At 38.2% G+C, this 18,577-nt stretch overlaps 1 protein-coding gene across 1 annotated transcript in view; it reads left to right on the top strand.

The window, feature by feature from the left end:
* The window catches only part of LOC129000972 (uncharacterized), a 59,174-nt gene extending 41,204 nt beyond the window's left edge, over window positions 1–17,970 (top strand). The window contains exons 3-7 of the mRNA XM_054428084.1: window positions 6,193–6,393; window positions 7,227–7,380; window positions 9,869–10,013; window positions 11,028–11,251; window positions 17,475–17,970. Coding sequence (XP_054284059.1) covers window positions 6,193–6,393; window positions 7,227–7,380; window positions 9,869–10,013; window positions 11,028–11,251; window positions 17,475–17,676 — 926 coding nt within the window. The 3' untranslated portion in view covers window positions 17,677–17,970. The remainder of the gene's footprint in view (window positions 1–6,192; window positions 6,394–7,226; window positions 7,381–9,868; window positions 10,014–11,027; window positions 11,252–17,474) is intronic.
* The last annotated feature ends 607 nt before the right edge of the window (window positions 17,971–18,577 follow it).

Below are 18,577 nucleotides of genomic sequence, written 5' to 3'. Positions count from 1 at the left end.
AAGGCTTGTTGAATGCGATGTACGAGCTCAGAGACGGCAGTGACAGTTGATCTGTCTTTACGGAAGCCGTGTTGAAGATTGGACATCAGGTTATTGCGCTCAAGATAAGAGACTAGCTGGAGTTTGATGGCTGTTTCAAAGACCTTAGCGAAGGTTGGTATGATAGATATGGGTCTATAGCTCTGTACACTTGCTGGATCTCCTTTTAGCGAATTTCCCATATAGGGAATAAGCTATTACCGTAGTACTCATGGTAAGACCTGGACGCGGGACCGATTTTTTTTTTGTTTTGAGGTCCCTAGAGGCCAAAAACACCATCCGTTCAAATTCATATATATATATATATATTTATATATTTATATATATATATATATATATATATATATATATATATGTGTCCGTCAGCACGATAACTCGAGCAAAAAAGATCCGATTTTGATGAAATTTGGTACAAACGTGTAAACATACGTTTATTCGAACGAGTTCGCGATCCAGCATGATCGGACCATGGGAACGGGTGTTTACGGGGGGTTTTATGGGGTAAAAATAGGTTTTTCCCATTTTTGACCCAAAAAACATAAAATTTAGCAATTTATTTCCAAACCATTTTGTAGAGCTTCAAAAAACAAATAATTTAGTATATTGAAGCGTTATTATGCGCCTAATGTTTACGGAGAAAATTCCAAAAATTTGTAAATTTTAAATTCCCATGTTATTCTTATGGAGAATGAGTAAACTGTTGTAGTTTGCTTGTTTATGAACATATTTTGATCAAATTTGGAAAATGTTTTTTGTTTCTTACTAACTATTAACATTACAAAAAAAAAATAGTTTTACCCTCCCTGATGCAGCAAACCTAAGTACTTGTTAAACTAATTCTATTTAAATTGGGAATAAATGTTATATTTTTATGTAGACATTTCAGTGTAAATCCAATCAGTCAAATGGAAATTCGCTTAGTCTGCAGGTTTGCTGCGGCGGGGGTATTTTGTATATGGGGACAGTTCTAGACACCCTTAGAATTCTAGGAAATATTCCGGCACTCAGGCAAGAGTTCAGGACCTGGCAAAGAGGGATGGCAACAATATTAACAGTGTGTTTTAGGATGACAGTAGTCATTCCATATATGTCGGGGCTGTGAGAGGTCTTAAAATGGCCTACCATGGTGACAAGGCTCTCTGGTGTAAGAGGTTGCCAGGATGAAAGGTTGGCATCAGGAGACTGTATGCCTTTGACTACTTCATTATTATCTACAGGAGCGGTGCCTACAATGCCTGCTACAGTACTGATGAGATGGGTGTTAAAGTCATCGGGGCTAGCAGAACATTTAGAGGCAGGTGACGGCCCTTGACCGGTATTACGGTTGTTGTTGACCAAGTTCCAAACCGCCTTACAAGGATTTAGCGAGCTTTCAATGAGCCTCACATTAGAAGCTTTCTTTGCCTGGTCTATTTTAATTCTATACAACCTTTTGGCTCTGGTGTAAAGATTAAAGAAATGCTCCCTATTGGCGGGGGTCTCCGCTGTCATGTACCTATCCCTGAATGCTAGAACAAACATTTGTATCTGCTTCAGCTCTGCAGTAAACCAAGATTTGTCCCTAGGCCAGAGTGGGGTTTTTTTGGTTTGAGGGTTTACTTTTTTGCTGACTTTTAAGGGGAAAAAGTATTAAAAACTGAATTGTATGCATCAAAAAATGCCTCAAAAGCCGATTCGGCTTGCTTGCCAAATAAGACATCATCCCAGGGGACCTGTGAAAGAGCATGTTTAAAACTAGGAATAAGATCTTCATCTAATAACCTATAATGTCTAGTATAGAGATTTAACCATGCAGGAACTGTTAAAGAAGGACTCACCATACTGGAGTTGACTACCATGAGAACCGCTTGATGGTCCGCCACATACGGTTCGGTTGTCCAAACCTGATATTCCCATATGTTAAGATCTGTGGCCACTGTATCAAGGCAGCGAGGTCCACGCGTAGGCAGAAGACTAGTGATGAACAGTCCATGAGAGCGTAGAAGATCTACGAAGTCATTGGCCATTACATCGTTGGCATTGAGGGTTATGTTGAAGTCTCCGCCCAAAATAATGTTTTTCTTGAAACCAGCAAGATAGCCTAGACACTGGTCGAGCAGATCGAAGAACTTCAGAACCTGCCCATCAGGCGAGCGATATATGCTGAGGACGATGAGGGATTTGTCCATCAGTTCTATACCAGCTATCTCAATGTCGAGTTCACTGCAATACTGCACAAGATTAATAGGCTATAACAGTCAGCTGGCCGCTAAACAATAGAGGCGAGTATATACCAGTAAAATATACAGCTGTGGAACATTACATTTAGTTATGTCACCGATTACTGGTTACACAACTAGCCGTTACAACAAATACGAGCGAACTGGTCCATAAACCTAGGGTTACGGCCTCGGATATGACTCTGAAGAGGACCGGAACGAAACGCGTCAGTGGCGTCAACACGTTTACGACCGCTTTAAGCTTTTTTTCTCACTACCTCCTCTTGGATGTGTATCATCCTCAATCATGTTCGTTTTGTAGGGGTACAGTATTAAGAAACGTAAGTTAAAATACCTCTACGGTTGTACATGTCTACCACTGACGAGCGAGCACAATGAAACAATAGAGGCCCCAAGATTGAACCCTGAGGTACTCCCACTATTCATTAGTTAGACACACCCGCGCTTGACTCCAGGCGAGGTCTACTCAAAAGGTTCTGTCTTTTTTGTTTTTGATGTTACGTAGAGTGGCGAGAGTCTTTGAAAGAGTTTATATGTATTAAGGTGTATACATCGAAGAAAGATCTGGCACTACGTAGTGATACACAAATGGCTAGTGAAAACTACTGGATATTCAGCTTTCACTTGCGTCTTGTAATCAGCTCACTTCATAACTTAACTGTTAATCTGGTCGCTTTGAATTCTCCTGTTACTTAGCTCAATAGGCCTCGGGTACGATACGAGTGGTGAGCGGCGGGTAGCGTGATCGGCGCCGCTCTGACATCGGGTCTCAGTGCGTGTAAATTTGCTGAGGGTGACCACGATACTTCTGAGGGGTGAGTGACGTTAAGCGACGCCGCTCATGATTCCAATTCTAGACCGACATTCGCAAAAACACCGCTCGCCGCTCAGAAGAGTCATGCTTCAGTTCAGTCGAAACCAGTTGGAAACCACGCAGTGCTGTTGTAGACCTGCCCTTCAGCTAAATACTCCATCTCAATCTGCTCAAAATGTAGTCAAAAGTGACATCTTCGTGTATTCAAAGAACCTACCGTCTTCCCTAAGCTACGGAATTGATTAATGGTGGCATTACTCAAAAACTCCTTTTTCGGTTTTACCCCTATTTTCGTCTTCTACCCTTTTTATGTATAATAAACTACATTTTTCTTTAACAGACATTGTCAGATTAATAGCTCGGCACATGTTATACATTAATGATACTGGTCTCAATTAATTAATGTTGTCCTGTTACTCTGTTCACTTTATATTCTTTCGTCACTTACTCGGTTCACTTCACAGTCTCCTGCCAAGTGTCAACTCACTCCTTCCTCTCGGAGTGACCGCGGCCGACGCCCCCCGCCCCCGCACTGCACGTTGCCGCGCTGCCGTTGTCCGACATGAGAGTCGTGCCGGGGGCCAGCGCACTCGATTGTTTTCATTTCGAAACCAGTCGGAACGTGGAATAGAAAACACCGACTATGAATATTCAACCAGCAGGATTATGAGGCTAAACATTGGAGTCCGTTCCAGATGGTGAAACCATTACCATTGTATTAAGGCTTAATGACGTCATGTTGGAGTTTTCCGTGTTTAGGTTGCCACTAAGGACAATTCCAAAAAGTATTACCATAGATAAAACATACTCCCTTGTGTTGCAGTCTATGATAACGGAACGGTGTAGGGAAGTAGTGGAGATAAGTTTCCTACTTCATCACTTTTTCTAACATTTTTCCTATGCATCCATACTCTGATATATTCACAGTACCACAGTACTTCCATGTTGAAGAGTTTGACTACAGGAACCCAAAGTAAAATATTTTTGTCAAGATGACATAACCTATCATTAGGTATTATTTGATCATTGCTTAGCTCATCATATTTTGCATATCGACCTTTAATTAGGAAATCTTTGATTTTACTTATATTCTACAAATGTATTTAATAATTTAATACTAGCTGCTATAAGAAAATTCAGTTTTGATGAACGGGTCCCCTTTATATTAAAACATATTTTGATAACCTAGTTAATACTATCTCTGCGTTGATACAGCAAGGTTTATAGAACCTTTTTTATTTCCATAATCAACGATATGGGTTTAGAATAAATAATCAATGACAAAATTTTATAATAAATAAACCTACTACATAGAGTTGTGTAAAAATTATATTACTAGCTGGCCCGACAGACGTCGTCCTGTCCTATGTCAAATGCTCGTTCATTTTCAAGATTAGCTCATTCGCATGGCTCAATCACGTCCTGGTTGAAGTTCCTTCGCTACGCTCACTTACCTTTGGGTTGGAGCTCGTTCGCTGCGCTCACTTGCCTTCAGGTTAGCTCGTTCGCTACGCTAACTTGCCTCCAGGATAAAGTTCGTTCGCTACGCTCACTCACCTTTTGGTTGCAAATTAGCTGTTGTCATAAATTAAAAAAAATAATAGTGCTGCACCGTTGGTAAACCTATTCACTTTTTAATAGATGAGTGAACGAAGTGAACGAATCTATGTATCGTGTATAGCGGAGTCGGAGAAAAGTTGTCCGCTGGAGTATGTGTGTGTGTGTGTTCGCACCTAAAACTCAAGAACCGTTGCACTTATAGCGTTCAAATTTTGCACAAATAGTTATGACACCAGTGTTAAGACACCATTAAAATTCTAGACGATTCCGTTTAGTAGTAATTATAAAATACTTAAAAAACATTTTTAAATTTGTCCCATAAGAATAACATTAGGAGCTACCTTCTTCTTCTTTTTATTTGTTTACGTTTTGCGACCAACAATTTTGTTGTCTACTTAAGACAGAGAGAACGACTTTTACTCTAAGCTCTTTCATTCATGGAGTAAACAGTTTGGCGTCTATGAATATATATCATTATAATTTCACAGCTTTCAGAATAATGTTATCTTGAGAGCCGCGAAGATAGACAGACAGACATTTTATAATATGTAGTTTAGATTTATGTATGTTACATTCTTGGCTACTGAGGCTATATTCGAGAGTGAAAGTGTAGGATTTCCTGGCTGAGTGTTGCTAGTTATTGATGGCATTATCCTGGCTAATTAGCTTTGAAATGGGACTTTCGCTAACACATGAGTTGCCAATAGTCAACCACCTTGAAGGTATTTCTGGTTTGAGATAGTTTTATGTGAGGATTCCAATGTGAAGGTTGTCTTTGTAGTTTTCAAAGGTCACACACTCAAGAAGGTTTACAAATGGAAGATGTTGTATTTGAATCAGGTTAAATCACGAAGGGTACTGACAAAGTGACAGATATTTCAATTCTGACAGAAGCACTTCTACTAATGGGACAAAGTCATTTTGTACTAGTGAGGTATTTGCCACGTGTGACCACACAATTTTGGGATGGCCTTTCAAAAATTAAATGAAAACAATTAACTGGTTAGCAGAAACAGCTTTTTGAATACAATGAATGTTTAAATTTGCAAAGAAGTCATTTTATTAGGGTAGTGACCCGCCAAGGTGGCTAAGGGTGTCACAGAAGTTAGCAGGCCTGAGAAATGTATTGAGAAAGAGATCTTTTGTCACAATTTGGCTGCAAGAAATAACACAAGCTAATGCCATGACATTGATGGTAGTTTTGGTTAAAATGGAAGTGAGAGGAATCATTTATAAACTTTACTTGTGTGGATTTTGTGTGGACATTTTAGTATATAGAGTTCATGGAGAATTGTATAAAAGATCTGTCTTACTATAGTTTGTTTTCTCAAACTTTGTTTGAGTACAATAATTCTGAGAAATTTATCAATTAGTCTATGTAAATTATGGGAAGGACTTAAAAATGTAGTGATTAAAACAAAATGCATCTTATAGAAGTTAGTGCATGAAAGTATTATGATATTAAGTCAAATTTATAAGGACAATGGAACTACACTTTTCAAAACAAATCTTTAGATGAGCGTACAAAAAAATATTCAAAATGTTCAATATTTGTTTCAGAAAGCCTGTTTTTGGGTGGAGTAGCATTGTCAGGTCAATCACTAGCAGTGGTAGTAGGCTGTGTGGCGGGGGCAGTGATCTGTCTGGGCCTAGTAGCAGCGGCGGGGCTGTGTGTCAAGTATAGGAGATACAGAGCACTGCGAGACAAGGCACGGCAGAGCCCCAGCCTGGGACATCTGACAGGAACACAACGTAGCCAAGGTAAGTTGGCTCAAGGTACTCCAATAGCCATAGGTACTCTCCTAAGGTAGCCACTGGATCATCCTAGAGCTCTTCCTTCACGTATGGGGACAAAAATTGTTGGCGCACAAAGGATTTATACTGGATGGAGCAACCATGGATGTTCAATGTCGTGCAGGGCAGGAGATAATTTTGAGAATCCTTAAGTCCTTGGAGCAGAAGTGGTGAATGTGGGACCGAAACTCAAATGTCTATCTAGGAAATTTTAAATATCCAGATAATTTTGTTATGCCAAGCAAAGAGTGGAGAGACAGAGGTATAAGGTTATGTATGGGCCAATTATCTTTTTTAAGGTGAGCGAAGCTCCAGTCTCCGATAGTGTGAACCAAGTACTGTAAGAAATAGAGCTACAGATATCTTGACAAAAGTTTTCTGTATTTACACAGAAATGTCAAGGCAGGAGAGAGGTGTCAAAGGTAATGGCTAATGACATAACTTTACTTAAGAGTAAAATGATGTGGCATTTAAGTTAAGAGGTTCCAGTTTGTGAAAGATGACACATATATTACATGTCGAAAAGACTATTTATTTTGCTTCCGAGGCATTAAAACAACTGTCGTCCTATAGTATTTTAGCAATATATTTGCCTCAGGATCACTATTAAATTTCAATTCCTTCTAGAGGTTATGTTGTATAGAACTTAAAATTTCTTTGGTTTGGTTTACTTTTAGTCTAGATCAGGTTGTTTTCTAGAACAAGACCATATTTTGAGCTAATTCTGCTATGTATAGTGCATATGTTGGTTTATAAAGATAAGTTGACATTTGACAATCGTTTGTTTGTGCTGTGTGCAGACAGTGATGACAGTGAGCGGCCAGAGTTCCTGAAGCATCTGTCGTCACTGCGGAGTGAAGCTCCAGTGTTCCTAGCGATGCTCAATGAGACAAGGAGACAAGTGCGAGAACTGCGGAGGCCGAACCGCAATGACTCCACTATCCAGGCGTATAAGTAAGTAACTAATTCTGAAACCCGGTGATCCAGAGTGTTCTCAGAGATATGAGATATCCTGTGTCAACTCAAATAGTTTACAAATTGAAGAGGGTAGATACCTAACACTTCTTGCAGGTATCTCAATGTAGAAAACATAAAAAGTTAAGTTAAAAAGACTTGACTTATTTTCTATGTTCCTGAGGTGGACGTAGGGACAAAACTAAAGCTCTTTACTCGACTTTGGGCCATGCGCTTTGCTTCTCCACTCTTGCCTTCTTCTCGCAGCTCTCTCTCTCTCCACCTATCTCCTCCAAGTCATCCTCGGTCTGTCCCTGTTCCTGCTTCCTTCTTGGTGGCTAATGTTATTGTCTGATTTCCTTAGAGTGTGCCCTACCCACCCTACTTTGTTCATTTAATCTATATATCTAATTCCGTAAGCCCAACATTTTACAATGAAATTGTGAGCGAACGGGAGGCCGTATAAAGCTGGGAGAGGTCTCATTTTAAAGGTCTGGGCATGAAATTTTGGGGATAATTATTCATTTTTCTTAATTATGCACCAAAAGGTTGTTACGGAATAAAATAATTTACATTGAAATAGCATAGGAATCCAGGTCATTTCTGCTTTTGTTTACTTTAAAACATGTGGTTTAACTTTATTTAAAACATATGGTAAGCTGAAATAGACTTTTTTCCCAATATTAAGGGTCTGGATTAGTTAATAGAGTACGATTGGTTGTGTTAGGTATGTCTGAAAAAGGTTTAAAGTTAGAAGTAATTACTGGAGTAGGCAAAGGGAACATATTTTCCATGCCAAAAATCAAACTATTATCTACAGATCCTAATATGCTGTTTAAGTTTACAAGGATTCAATTCCCATTGTGATTAGCTTTCGCTACTACTTATTAAAGCGCAAGGCCAACCCTTCACAAAAGTTGGCATTTATTTGGGAGAAACATCAGTTTACCCATGGACAACTTATGTTGCTTTTAACCGCGTAAAGCGGCCAGGTGATGTTAAAATAGTACTAGAACCAAATAAAGATCAAGGAATCGACCAAAATGGATACCATACAACAAATGTTTTTTTCACAGAGATTTTGTTATGGAATTAGGATTTTACAATTTGGAGGATGATATTATCTCTATATGTTTTATTTAAGTTAATTTGTCTGTATTCAAAGAAATTTATATATATTAAATTAATAGTCATGAAGATTATTATTGAAACTTTTCCTTTTATGATTATAAAGTTTATATTAAACACAACGCATAAACAGTCCTTTGGAATTTTTATTTTAAACAGAGCAGACATCAAAATGCATTATGCAGGTACCTGTAATAACTGTTATAGATATTATAATATACAAAAATGTTAAACGATAATTCAAGGTAGGGTACCGGTAACCCATGGGACTAATAAATTGTATAAAATAATTACTAGAATATATATATATATACCGTAGGGGCTATTGCCCCTACAAGCCACTAGTAACATCAGTAATGGGAGATATTTGCGCCCTCCTCCATCACTCTACGTTGGTGATCATATCAGACCATCAGACATTAAAAATTCTTCTAAGGCACCGGATTCTAATACCTGGAGTTAATAAAAAAGAGGAACAGAGGTTACCTTTTTCATTTATTCTCATTTCCTTTGTTTCTCAGGCGAATTTTAAAACCAACTTTCTTTCCTTCATTCTGAAGGTCTTTAAGTTTATCTTCCATATCTCTTCTTCCATGAAAGTATTCTGTCTGATAAAGTACAGTTTATAGACAAAATAAAGGTATTCTAGTCCATCTGTGAGTCCCACTCCCACTGCAATCTTCTGGGTCTTCTTGTTGCTTTCCTCATCACCCCATCCAAGACCATCAGGAAGATAATTAGAGATAACAAAAAGCCCTGCCTAACAACGGTCTTCTAATTGACTCGGAGAGTTTTCCCTCGTGCACTACTTGACACTCTTGTACTCTTCTTAAATCAGCTGGATGAGGTTGATTATTTTCTTCAGAACACCATAATATTTTAGAGCTCCCCACATTCTGGATGGGGCAGCTTGCCACCATAGCTGAGTTGTTGAAAAGACAGTCAAGCAAAAACATATCTCTAACTCACCCCCCCTCCACAGAGAAGTAAGATACAGAGGATACATTCAATGGTACTCTTAAGTGGTGTCTAGCACCATTCACTAGTGTCTACAGCAAATTCTATTCGTCGTCCTCTCCCACTCTCCTTTCCCAACTCGCTATCACGTACTACAGCGCTCTCGCTGTAGGAAGACCCTTTGCGCTACAACTGCTGTACATAAACGCTATGTGGCCATCATCGTTCGGGCTCTTCCTAGCTCGTTACAAGTACATTTCCGCCCCAACATATCAGAGCTAAAATCGCACAGTTGCCCCATAAGCTTGTGTTCTTTGTATCCTACTTCTTCAAGCCTCATCAGTTACTGAGTGACTTAAAAGTTTTTCGGCTGGAGCATAGTTATAATCTTGTGTATGTGCAGGCCTGTCCTCAAGGACCTGTCCAGGATCCTGATCCTTCTGAACCGTCGGGAGGAGAGACTCGGTCCTCCGCCCCCGGACTGGGAGACTCTGTTGGCGTGGGGGGAGAGGGTCCTGAGGAGGTACAAGAAACACAACCCTAACCAGGTGAGAGGGGCTAGAGTTAGAACATAAAAAATAGCTTAAGTTAGTTTTTTGTTGAGTAATCTGATCTAGTTTTTTTAAGTTTCTGGTGATGCTCAAAAGTTATTGTTTTTGTCATTTACATACAAAACCCACATTGCCACTTACTTCCAACATTTTATCAGTAGTATTCAACATTTTACATTGTCATGAAGCCTTTGATCCTGCAATTACATGACTCTACTTCCTAAATACAACTCCAGACATGGTTGTAGGCCTATGTTTATGTGGATTCTTGCAACAACATCCTAGAAAGCAGTTATAGTCTATTTTTTAAATACCTGACACAGTTAAAAAACAGCATTTGCAAAAGTATTATGACATTTTAAAAACTTATTCAAAAGCCAAAACCATTATCAAAAGGTTATTAATATTATTATATAGGGGGTATTTTTTTAAATGGCTGGTTTTGTGTATAAATCTGTACTTCGCTTTTACGCCACAACCAGGCTCATCACCATTTACTAGCATTATTTGTGAACAGAATTACACAAATTTAAGCTCTGTAGCTGTCATGTATGCTTCACTGTGTGTTTTTAATTTTTTTTATACAATCAAATCTCCCACCTTGTCCGAGGTAAGATCAGGGTTTTTTTTTTTACAAGAAACATTCCCGATGCCGACATTTATGGCCAGATACTATGGCCCTGAAGATATTGTGGAAAGTGCAGAAATATGCTAGGGAGTTTCAAAATGGCCGTGAAAATACTCACTTTGGAAGTAATTCTGTTTTTGGTGGGTACCCAGGCTTCTCAAAGAAGATCACTTAGAACGAATGATTTTACAGCCATTTTTACACTCCATAACCCATTTCCTCACTTTAATCTCACTCATTGCATAGGGACATCACCTTCAGTCATTTGGCGATGAGTGTCAGCTTCGGATATGTACCTTATTGTTAAGTAATTCACATAAGGTTTATCATAATTATAGCAGCATGTTTTTCTCACAATGACAGTTTGTTCTGCTTGTCCACAGGTGGCACAGCTGGTTAACTTTCTCAAAGTGCCTGTGCAGACGCACCCCTCACCCCCCTCCCCCTACCCCTCTACGCTTACAACGTTTACTCCTTCTCACAAGTCTCGTCCCCTCCCTCCCACAACGGACTCTAGCTCCGCCCCCTCCACTCAACCTTCCCCCTCCATGCAGCAGCTTGCCATCAACGCCTTTGATGACAAGTATAGCGACACCAGAGAAGACAGGTATTGTTGAATGTTTTCAAACAATTTAATTAACTAAAAATATTTGCAAGTAGGAACAATCAGTCTCTAGTCGGGAATAATGGCGATTGTTGCTAGCAGTTCCATGATCGGTTAACATATTTGCTGTGGTTGCATGATTGCCAGCTGCAACCAAGCGCGGAAATAGCCCATGCGCTGTATGAATGAGTGCGCAACAATTTTTAAATTGAGTTTCTTCCAATAGGAGAGGTACTGACAGTGAGGCACGAGATGAGCCCTGGCTGAGGCGTGGTAACACGGCTGTATAGAGCGTAGTATCGTCTTAGTTGCGGGCGTTGCTGTCTGATAAAAACAAAATACCCGAGCTTAGAGCTGAATTTTTCGGCAAACACAACACTCACGTTAACAAACGTTACACAATAATTTAGCTTGTTTAGTTAGGCGTTTATTCATACAACCGATAAAAATCAATGTTTGATTTTAAAATTTTTTACAGTGGTTGGAATGAAAAGATGCCGATCAAAGCAGAAACCAAACTACATTTTCTTAGGTATTTATAGTTTTTAATCGGACTGTATACAACTATATTTCTCTTCATGTTGGTTTTTACTTCAATTTGAATACTTTGAACAACTAAACTACTAAAACTGTTCAACTGAAATAACTGTTAATAATAGTGAAGTTAAATAATTAACTTTAAATCTAATATTTAAAATAATGGACTATTTATTTGATAAATCTTAAAGAAAATTATTATTTTCTCTTTTAGGAATTTTATAGATAGGCAAAGATAGTGTTTGGAATCTCACATACACATTATATCAAAGGGAGTGTGTGTTATTCTTTAAAATAAGTTATAAAAAAATTTTTAAAAACTTTAAATTGAATTGAAAATATGCGTAATGTATTTGCTAGTGTTTTAATTTAATATCTTAAATAAAGTACACAAAAAATTAGCATATATTATTCTTTTATAAATCTTACAATCGAGTAGTTTCAAATATAACTGTTGTATAGTTAGTTAATAAATAAATATAATTTTGTAATATCATTAGAATCTATATATATAATACGTGAAGCCGTTTTTTGTTAACGCAACTCCTCCCTTATTTGTGGACCAATTTCAACGTTTAAGGTGTCAAAAGATTCGTCTCGATATGTATTTTTGCAATAAGGTTTTAAAATTATAAAATTCCTACTCTTAAGGGCGTGAGACCCTCTCAAAGATCGGGTTTTCCCCATAAGAAATACACAGAACAAATTTAAAAAACAAAATCAGCTGTTTATAAAAAGAAACTCATTAGCTTTTGGGGAGTAAATCTATACATCTATACAGTATAAATAATACGTGAAGCAGTTTTTTGTTAACGCAACTCCTCCCTTATTTGTGGACCAATTTCAACGTTTAAGGTGTCAAAAGATTCGTCTCAATATGTATTTTTGCAATATGGTTTTAAAATTATAAAATTCCTACTCTTAAGGGCGTGAGACCCTCTCAAAGGTCGGGGTTTCCCCATAAGAAATACACAGAACAAATTAAAAAAACAAAATCAGCTGTTTATAAAAATAAACTCATTAGCTTTTGGGGAGTAAATATTAATGTTTGTAATTTTCAGTAGGTTAAGACCAAGTTAAACAGTTAATCAGTTTTGTTGGAAGAGCAGAAAATGCCTCAAGTTCAATGAGTTATGTTTCATACAATGCGGCTCATTGAGCCGCACGGGTGCTCTAGTACCATATAATTGTTATTTAGAAAGAAGGTTTGAAGTCGTTACTCAGTAAAAAAACTATGTATCGGGTGAATTGACTTCTCTATTGTTTTTTACTTTACAACGGTCAGTGGTGTACAGTTGCAATGCACCACTTGCACGGTGGTTTTACTCGACGCTGTCTCACCTTGAACTTGGACTCGTCCTATGAGTCATCCTTCCTCTCTTACCCCCATCCCTAATATCTTTAGTTAGTTTAGTTCCAACCTTCATTTATGAGTGCGGAGTGGTTATTACATCTGTGGTTATTTTTCGAGTAGTTAAAAATGCATAACACGAGAAGTCATGGTTCAACTGTGCACAGTAGTGAACGCGAAGTGATTCGTGGAGTTATCCAGTGTTGTGATCAGGAAGCGAAGGACAAATCTTTGTTGTTTTCTATTTCAAAGGCTACGGAGCGGGCTGCAAATTACTGCAAAGTTTCTAAAGCTACTGTGAAACGAATCAGAAAGGAAGGGAAGCTGACACCTGATTCAAAATTGAGTACCCCTGGAAAAAAAAGAAAAAGACCTGATCACCGCAACGCTACTATTGATGGTTTTGATAGACGTGTCATTCTGGATGTAATCAGAGAGTTTTATGTCCAGAAAAAAGTGGTTCCAACTTGCAAAAAGATTTTGCCAATTTTAAAAGAAAGGATAAATTTTGGATGGAGTGATTGGACTTTACGCCATGTCCTGAAAGAAATGGGGTTCAGGTGGAAAAAATGCAAGTCCAGGAGGAAGGTTTTGATAGAGAGAATAAAATAGAGAGAAGTAAATATTTACGTGAAATAAAAAAATTCAGGGAGAATGGCCGTAAAATCTTTTATCTGGACGAGACGTGGGTGGATGGAAACTTGACGTTTAAAAAATGTTGGCAAAATGATGAGATTGATGGAGTGCTGTCTGACATGAATTCATCTAATAGACTTATTATTGTTGATATAGGCTCTGAGGATGGATTTTTAACTGGAGGAAGACTGATTTACAAAGCTAACAGTACCACTGGTGATTACCACGGTCAGATGAACGCCAATAATTTTGATAAATGGATACGGAATCAAGTTATTCCAAACTTACCTGAACATTCCGTACTGGTAATTGACAATGCTCCATATCATGGGGAGCAAGAAGACAAAGTGCCAACAAAATCGTCCACTAAAAGAACAATGCTTGAATGGCTCCAAAGGCATGGTGAAAACTACGATGAGAAGTCCACCAGAAAAGCAGATTTGTTAGAAGCTATTCAACGTTTGAAACCTCCACAAAAAATATTTAAAATAGACAAACTACTGACAGAATTTGGACACACAGTAGTACGGCTTCCGCCCTACATGTGCGATCTTAATGCTATTGAGTTCGTCTGGTCGAAGGTTAAGCACCATGTAAGATCCAGAAATACATCAGGAAACATGTCATTAAGTTCTCTGCAAGAACTTGCCATCGAAGCTTTGGATAGCGTCAGTAATGTCACATGGAAAAACTTTTGTCACCACGTCATCAATATTGAGAAGGACTACTGGGCCAAGGATGGCTTGATGGAAGAAGCTGTGGACGAGATGATCATACATCTTGGGGAGGAAAGTGACGAATCTTCGTCCAGCTCTGTGGATGGTAACAACGATAGTGGTTCTGAAGACAACGAGGACATGGACTTGGCACAACCTCTCCCATTAATGTAAATTGTAAGTAATTAATTCGTAACAATACACATCATGTTCATGTGTGTTTTCGTGTAAATAAAAATTGTGTAACTTACAGTTTTCATTGTGTTTTAGTTTGTAGACTACCGTACTAAAATAGTGGTATTAACACGTTCGCTACTGAGCGTCGCATATATGCGACGCCGCGGTCATTGCCACAGACCGAGGTATACATTTGAATCTTACACATAGACCGACTGTCACTTGGATAACAGTACACACAGACCACGGGCGAAAACCTGTAAAACAGCGATCATTTACATTGTAATACGCTACAATGGTGTTTGTAAATAAATTATTCTTGTTTATTTGTATTTTTTATAACCTTTTGTAATGTCGCATATTTGCGACGCCCGGTCTACAGCGAAGACACTAATGAAAATTATCATAGTTTTCTTGAAATAGACTAAACGTCGCATATATGCGACAGTTTATTTTTTTGTGTTTTAAGGTAAAAGTAAGTAAAGAAATAAACAGATTATTCAAGAACAGTTTATAACTGAACAAATATAAAAGCTACATAGGATAATGCAGCATACACACTGCATACATACATACAGTGATGCAGAAAAGTAAAGACCAATATTTCGAACTATTATATGACGTCACCAATCATCATATCCACAGACCAAGCGACGCAGTTGTGCGTCAGACATCTCTGTAGACCACTGCAGGGAATTCAGTGCCTTCAAATAGACCACTACAAAGATATAAGCATTTTAATAACATAAGAACCCCGACGCAAATATGCGTCGGCAGTCTATTTTAATGTGACTTGCCGTCGCATATGTGCGTCGCTGGTCCATGCGAATGGAAAATTTCGTACTATTGCAGTAGCGAACGTGTTAATCTATCGAATATGAGTAGTTAGAATAATTGTTTAAATAAAAACGTAAATCAAATAAATATGAAACCAAAACCGGTAACATAAACATTCATTATAATTTTCTGTTTTGATGTATAGGTCTATTAACCAATTAATAATATTGTTCTGTAAATGTAAAAATACACTTTACATATTTAAATAAAAAAAAAACACATTTGAAATTGCTGAAATATCAATAATTAACACCCTGTACACTATTAACACAATAGGTTGACACTTATATATTTAAATTAAAATGTTACTTGCACGCACAAACGTATTCGCTAACGTCAGGGCCATCTGACGGCTACTAGCGCAGTAGCGCCTTCATACGCAAAATAGGCCAGGGCGCAGGGCTCATCTCCTGACTCGACGTCAGTACTTGTACTGCATTCCAGTCGTAGTGGACATAGTTCTACAAAAAACTAGGGATGGTCAAGTCTCGAAATTTCGGGAAATTTTTGGGAAATTTTAAATCTTGTTACACGAGACGAGACTTCTTTTTGGCCGAGATTTTTATCAAGATGAGAATAAAAAAAAAAAAAAAATTTAAAACGCCTGCAGAAAGTCAATGCAATACCCGCAATACAGGAGCGTGTTGTAGTTGCGTTTCCTTTGCGAAGGCGTTCTTATTTAATTATTCTTAAAATGTAAATATTACTTTAATTATTTTAATAATATTACTTTAATAACATTTGAGAAGTTTTGTTAAGTGTAAGCAGTGTGAGGAATGTTTCATTACTATAAAAAGTCAAAACAAGTACTATTTTATAAAAATTAATATTGCTTTTATTTTATGATTTATTTTATTTTAGGATAAGTTGAACTCTGTCCTAACTGATATCACTATGTTTCCTAATCGTAGGCATTTTTAATGCGTTAGCCGTGATTAATAAAAAAATGTTATGCTGAAATTTTTTAATAAAAGATTGTAAATATTCTTGCCTATTATCAATCATTATTTTTGTAGGCCTATTTAAACAGTCATCTAACAATGTTACAAAATCAGGTAAAAATTTTGAACGTGCATTTCCCGTTGTGTATGAGAAGGGAAATCCCGTCTCGATCTCGTGTCGAAATTTTATGAAAAATAAAAATCTTGTCTCGTCTCGTCTCAAACTAAAAATCCAATCTCGTCCATCCCTACAAAAAACCAACAGAAAAAAATTGACCAGTAACTCCCCTTATATCCGACCACAGAACAGTAGAACCCCCTATATCCGACCTCAGCTTAACAGAATCCTCGGGGATCCTGACCTAATGGCTTTCAGTTGTTTCATGTCTTGGGCGGTAATGTCACGTTTGATTAGCTATAAGGCCGATCATAGGTGTGCCGTAATCGCGGCAGAAGATCATATTGCTCTCGCCGACAGCTTAAGATGCTGACTGGTGTTGCCCCTCTCACGTGAATCGATTACTGGTGTCGCAGAGACTGCAAGATATGCTCATTGCTCACGGGCGCGTTGCTGCGGTTGCGGGAGATTGTTATCGTTGTTGCCAAGATTGCAAAATCTGGTCAAAGGTGTAGCTGTGGTTGCAGGAGACGATTACCTGTGTTGTCGAAACCGCAGGATATGCTCATGGGTGTTGCCCGGGACATGTACTGGTGTCGCAGAGACCACAAGCTAGGCTCCTCAAAATATCTGACCATGGCCCGGTCTCTCTTTATGGTCGGATATGAGGGGTTCTACTGTATTGCCAAAATCTTGGACAAAGTACCCGCATACACTAAACAAGAATATCTATTAGGAAATAATTTCAATGTTCATAATTTAAAGGAATTCATGATAAAAAAATAAGGCTTAACACATTTGTTTTCTCAGACTAGTAAGATATCCCTGCTTTAGACCAATTTACACCACTTGAACTCTCAAATAAGCTATCTAGACTCTATTGTCAAGAGTTTAACATGTTTACCCTGCGTAGGTCTCCTGCTGCCGCATTCCACCACAACTCCCTGATAGACTCAGGAGTTGACTTCAACCCCTCGTGGGAGTTCCCTCCCAGCAACTACACAATCCTGGCCGAGTGGACGGCCTCAGAGGAGCCCACCAGCATCACTAGCTACGACGACGACTTCTTCCAACTCGGCTTCCGGCCACAGGACGAGATCACAACTGAGTTATGATTCCAAGCTGCTCTTGCTCTAGTCTCAATATGGGTTTGTCCTTGAAGGATGTTTTCCAGTTAAGGTATTTTTAACATATATGGTTCAGTTGAGTATTGGAGGAAACAAATTTTAGCGGAAAAATGTGGTTTCTTCACGCGTGTGTGTCACTCGGTCATGCTACTAGAATCGTATACATGCATATCCTTATGTCATAGGTAATAGGGCTTGATTCTACTGGACCTCAATGTGTCCATTGTTAGACATTTTTTAATCTGAAATTTGTTTACAGCAAATATTTGTTCAATGGTTTTCTTAGCATATATTCTTATTATTCTGTACTTCTGTAAAAAAAAAAAAAACATAAGTGCTGATTTTTCTCAACGTTTGTTTAAGTAGGCCTACCCAAAAAAATTCTATTTAACATTCCTAAAGTAGTAATTGGTCAGTTGGTGGCTCAGTCGGTAGCTCCACGGACTTCAGGCCCAAGGCAGTGATGTCATGGGTTCAGATCCTGGTACCTGCCACTACTTTTTATCAGTACAGTTCGTCCTTGTACTGAATCGGCTCGATCCTTGCTTTTCTGCATATGCTCTACAATCTGACCTCTCTGGCCCATGTGGACGGGCAAATGCAAGGTGAAAGAGGCTGTAAACCTCTCTAAAAATGTTTTCTCTACAAATCAAAAACGTTATGCAGATTTTTTAAATGTTTTAAACTACCCATAAATATGTGTCCTATTTTGTTTTTAAAAAATTACTGCTTTGTAATATCCCTTTAAAAAAATACCTTTTTTAACTTGGGAAAAATAAATAAAGCCTTTATACCGGCACATTTTTGCATTAGAATCAAGAGTAACACCACCTCTCCCTAAAGAAACTCATGCCCACAACAAATACCTACCATATTTTTCATAATTTCA

Source organism: Macrosteles quadrilineatus, unplaced genomic scaffold, assembly GCF_028750875.1.
Source record: "Macrosteles quadrilineatus isolate MER2022 unplaced genomic scaffold, UCM_ALF_1.0 Scaffold_8__2_contigs__length_117827958, whole genome shotgun sequence".
NCBI classification, from domain to species: Eukaryota; Metazoa; Arthropoda; class Insecta; order Hemiptera; family Cicadellidae; genus Macrosteles; species Macrosteles quadrilineatus.
The sequence above is the reverse complement of the archived record's forward strand: the minus strand, read 5'-3'. Positions and strand labels throughout refer to the sequence as shown.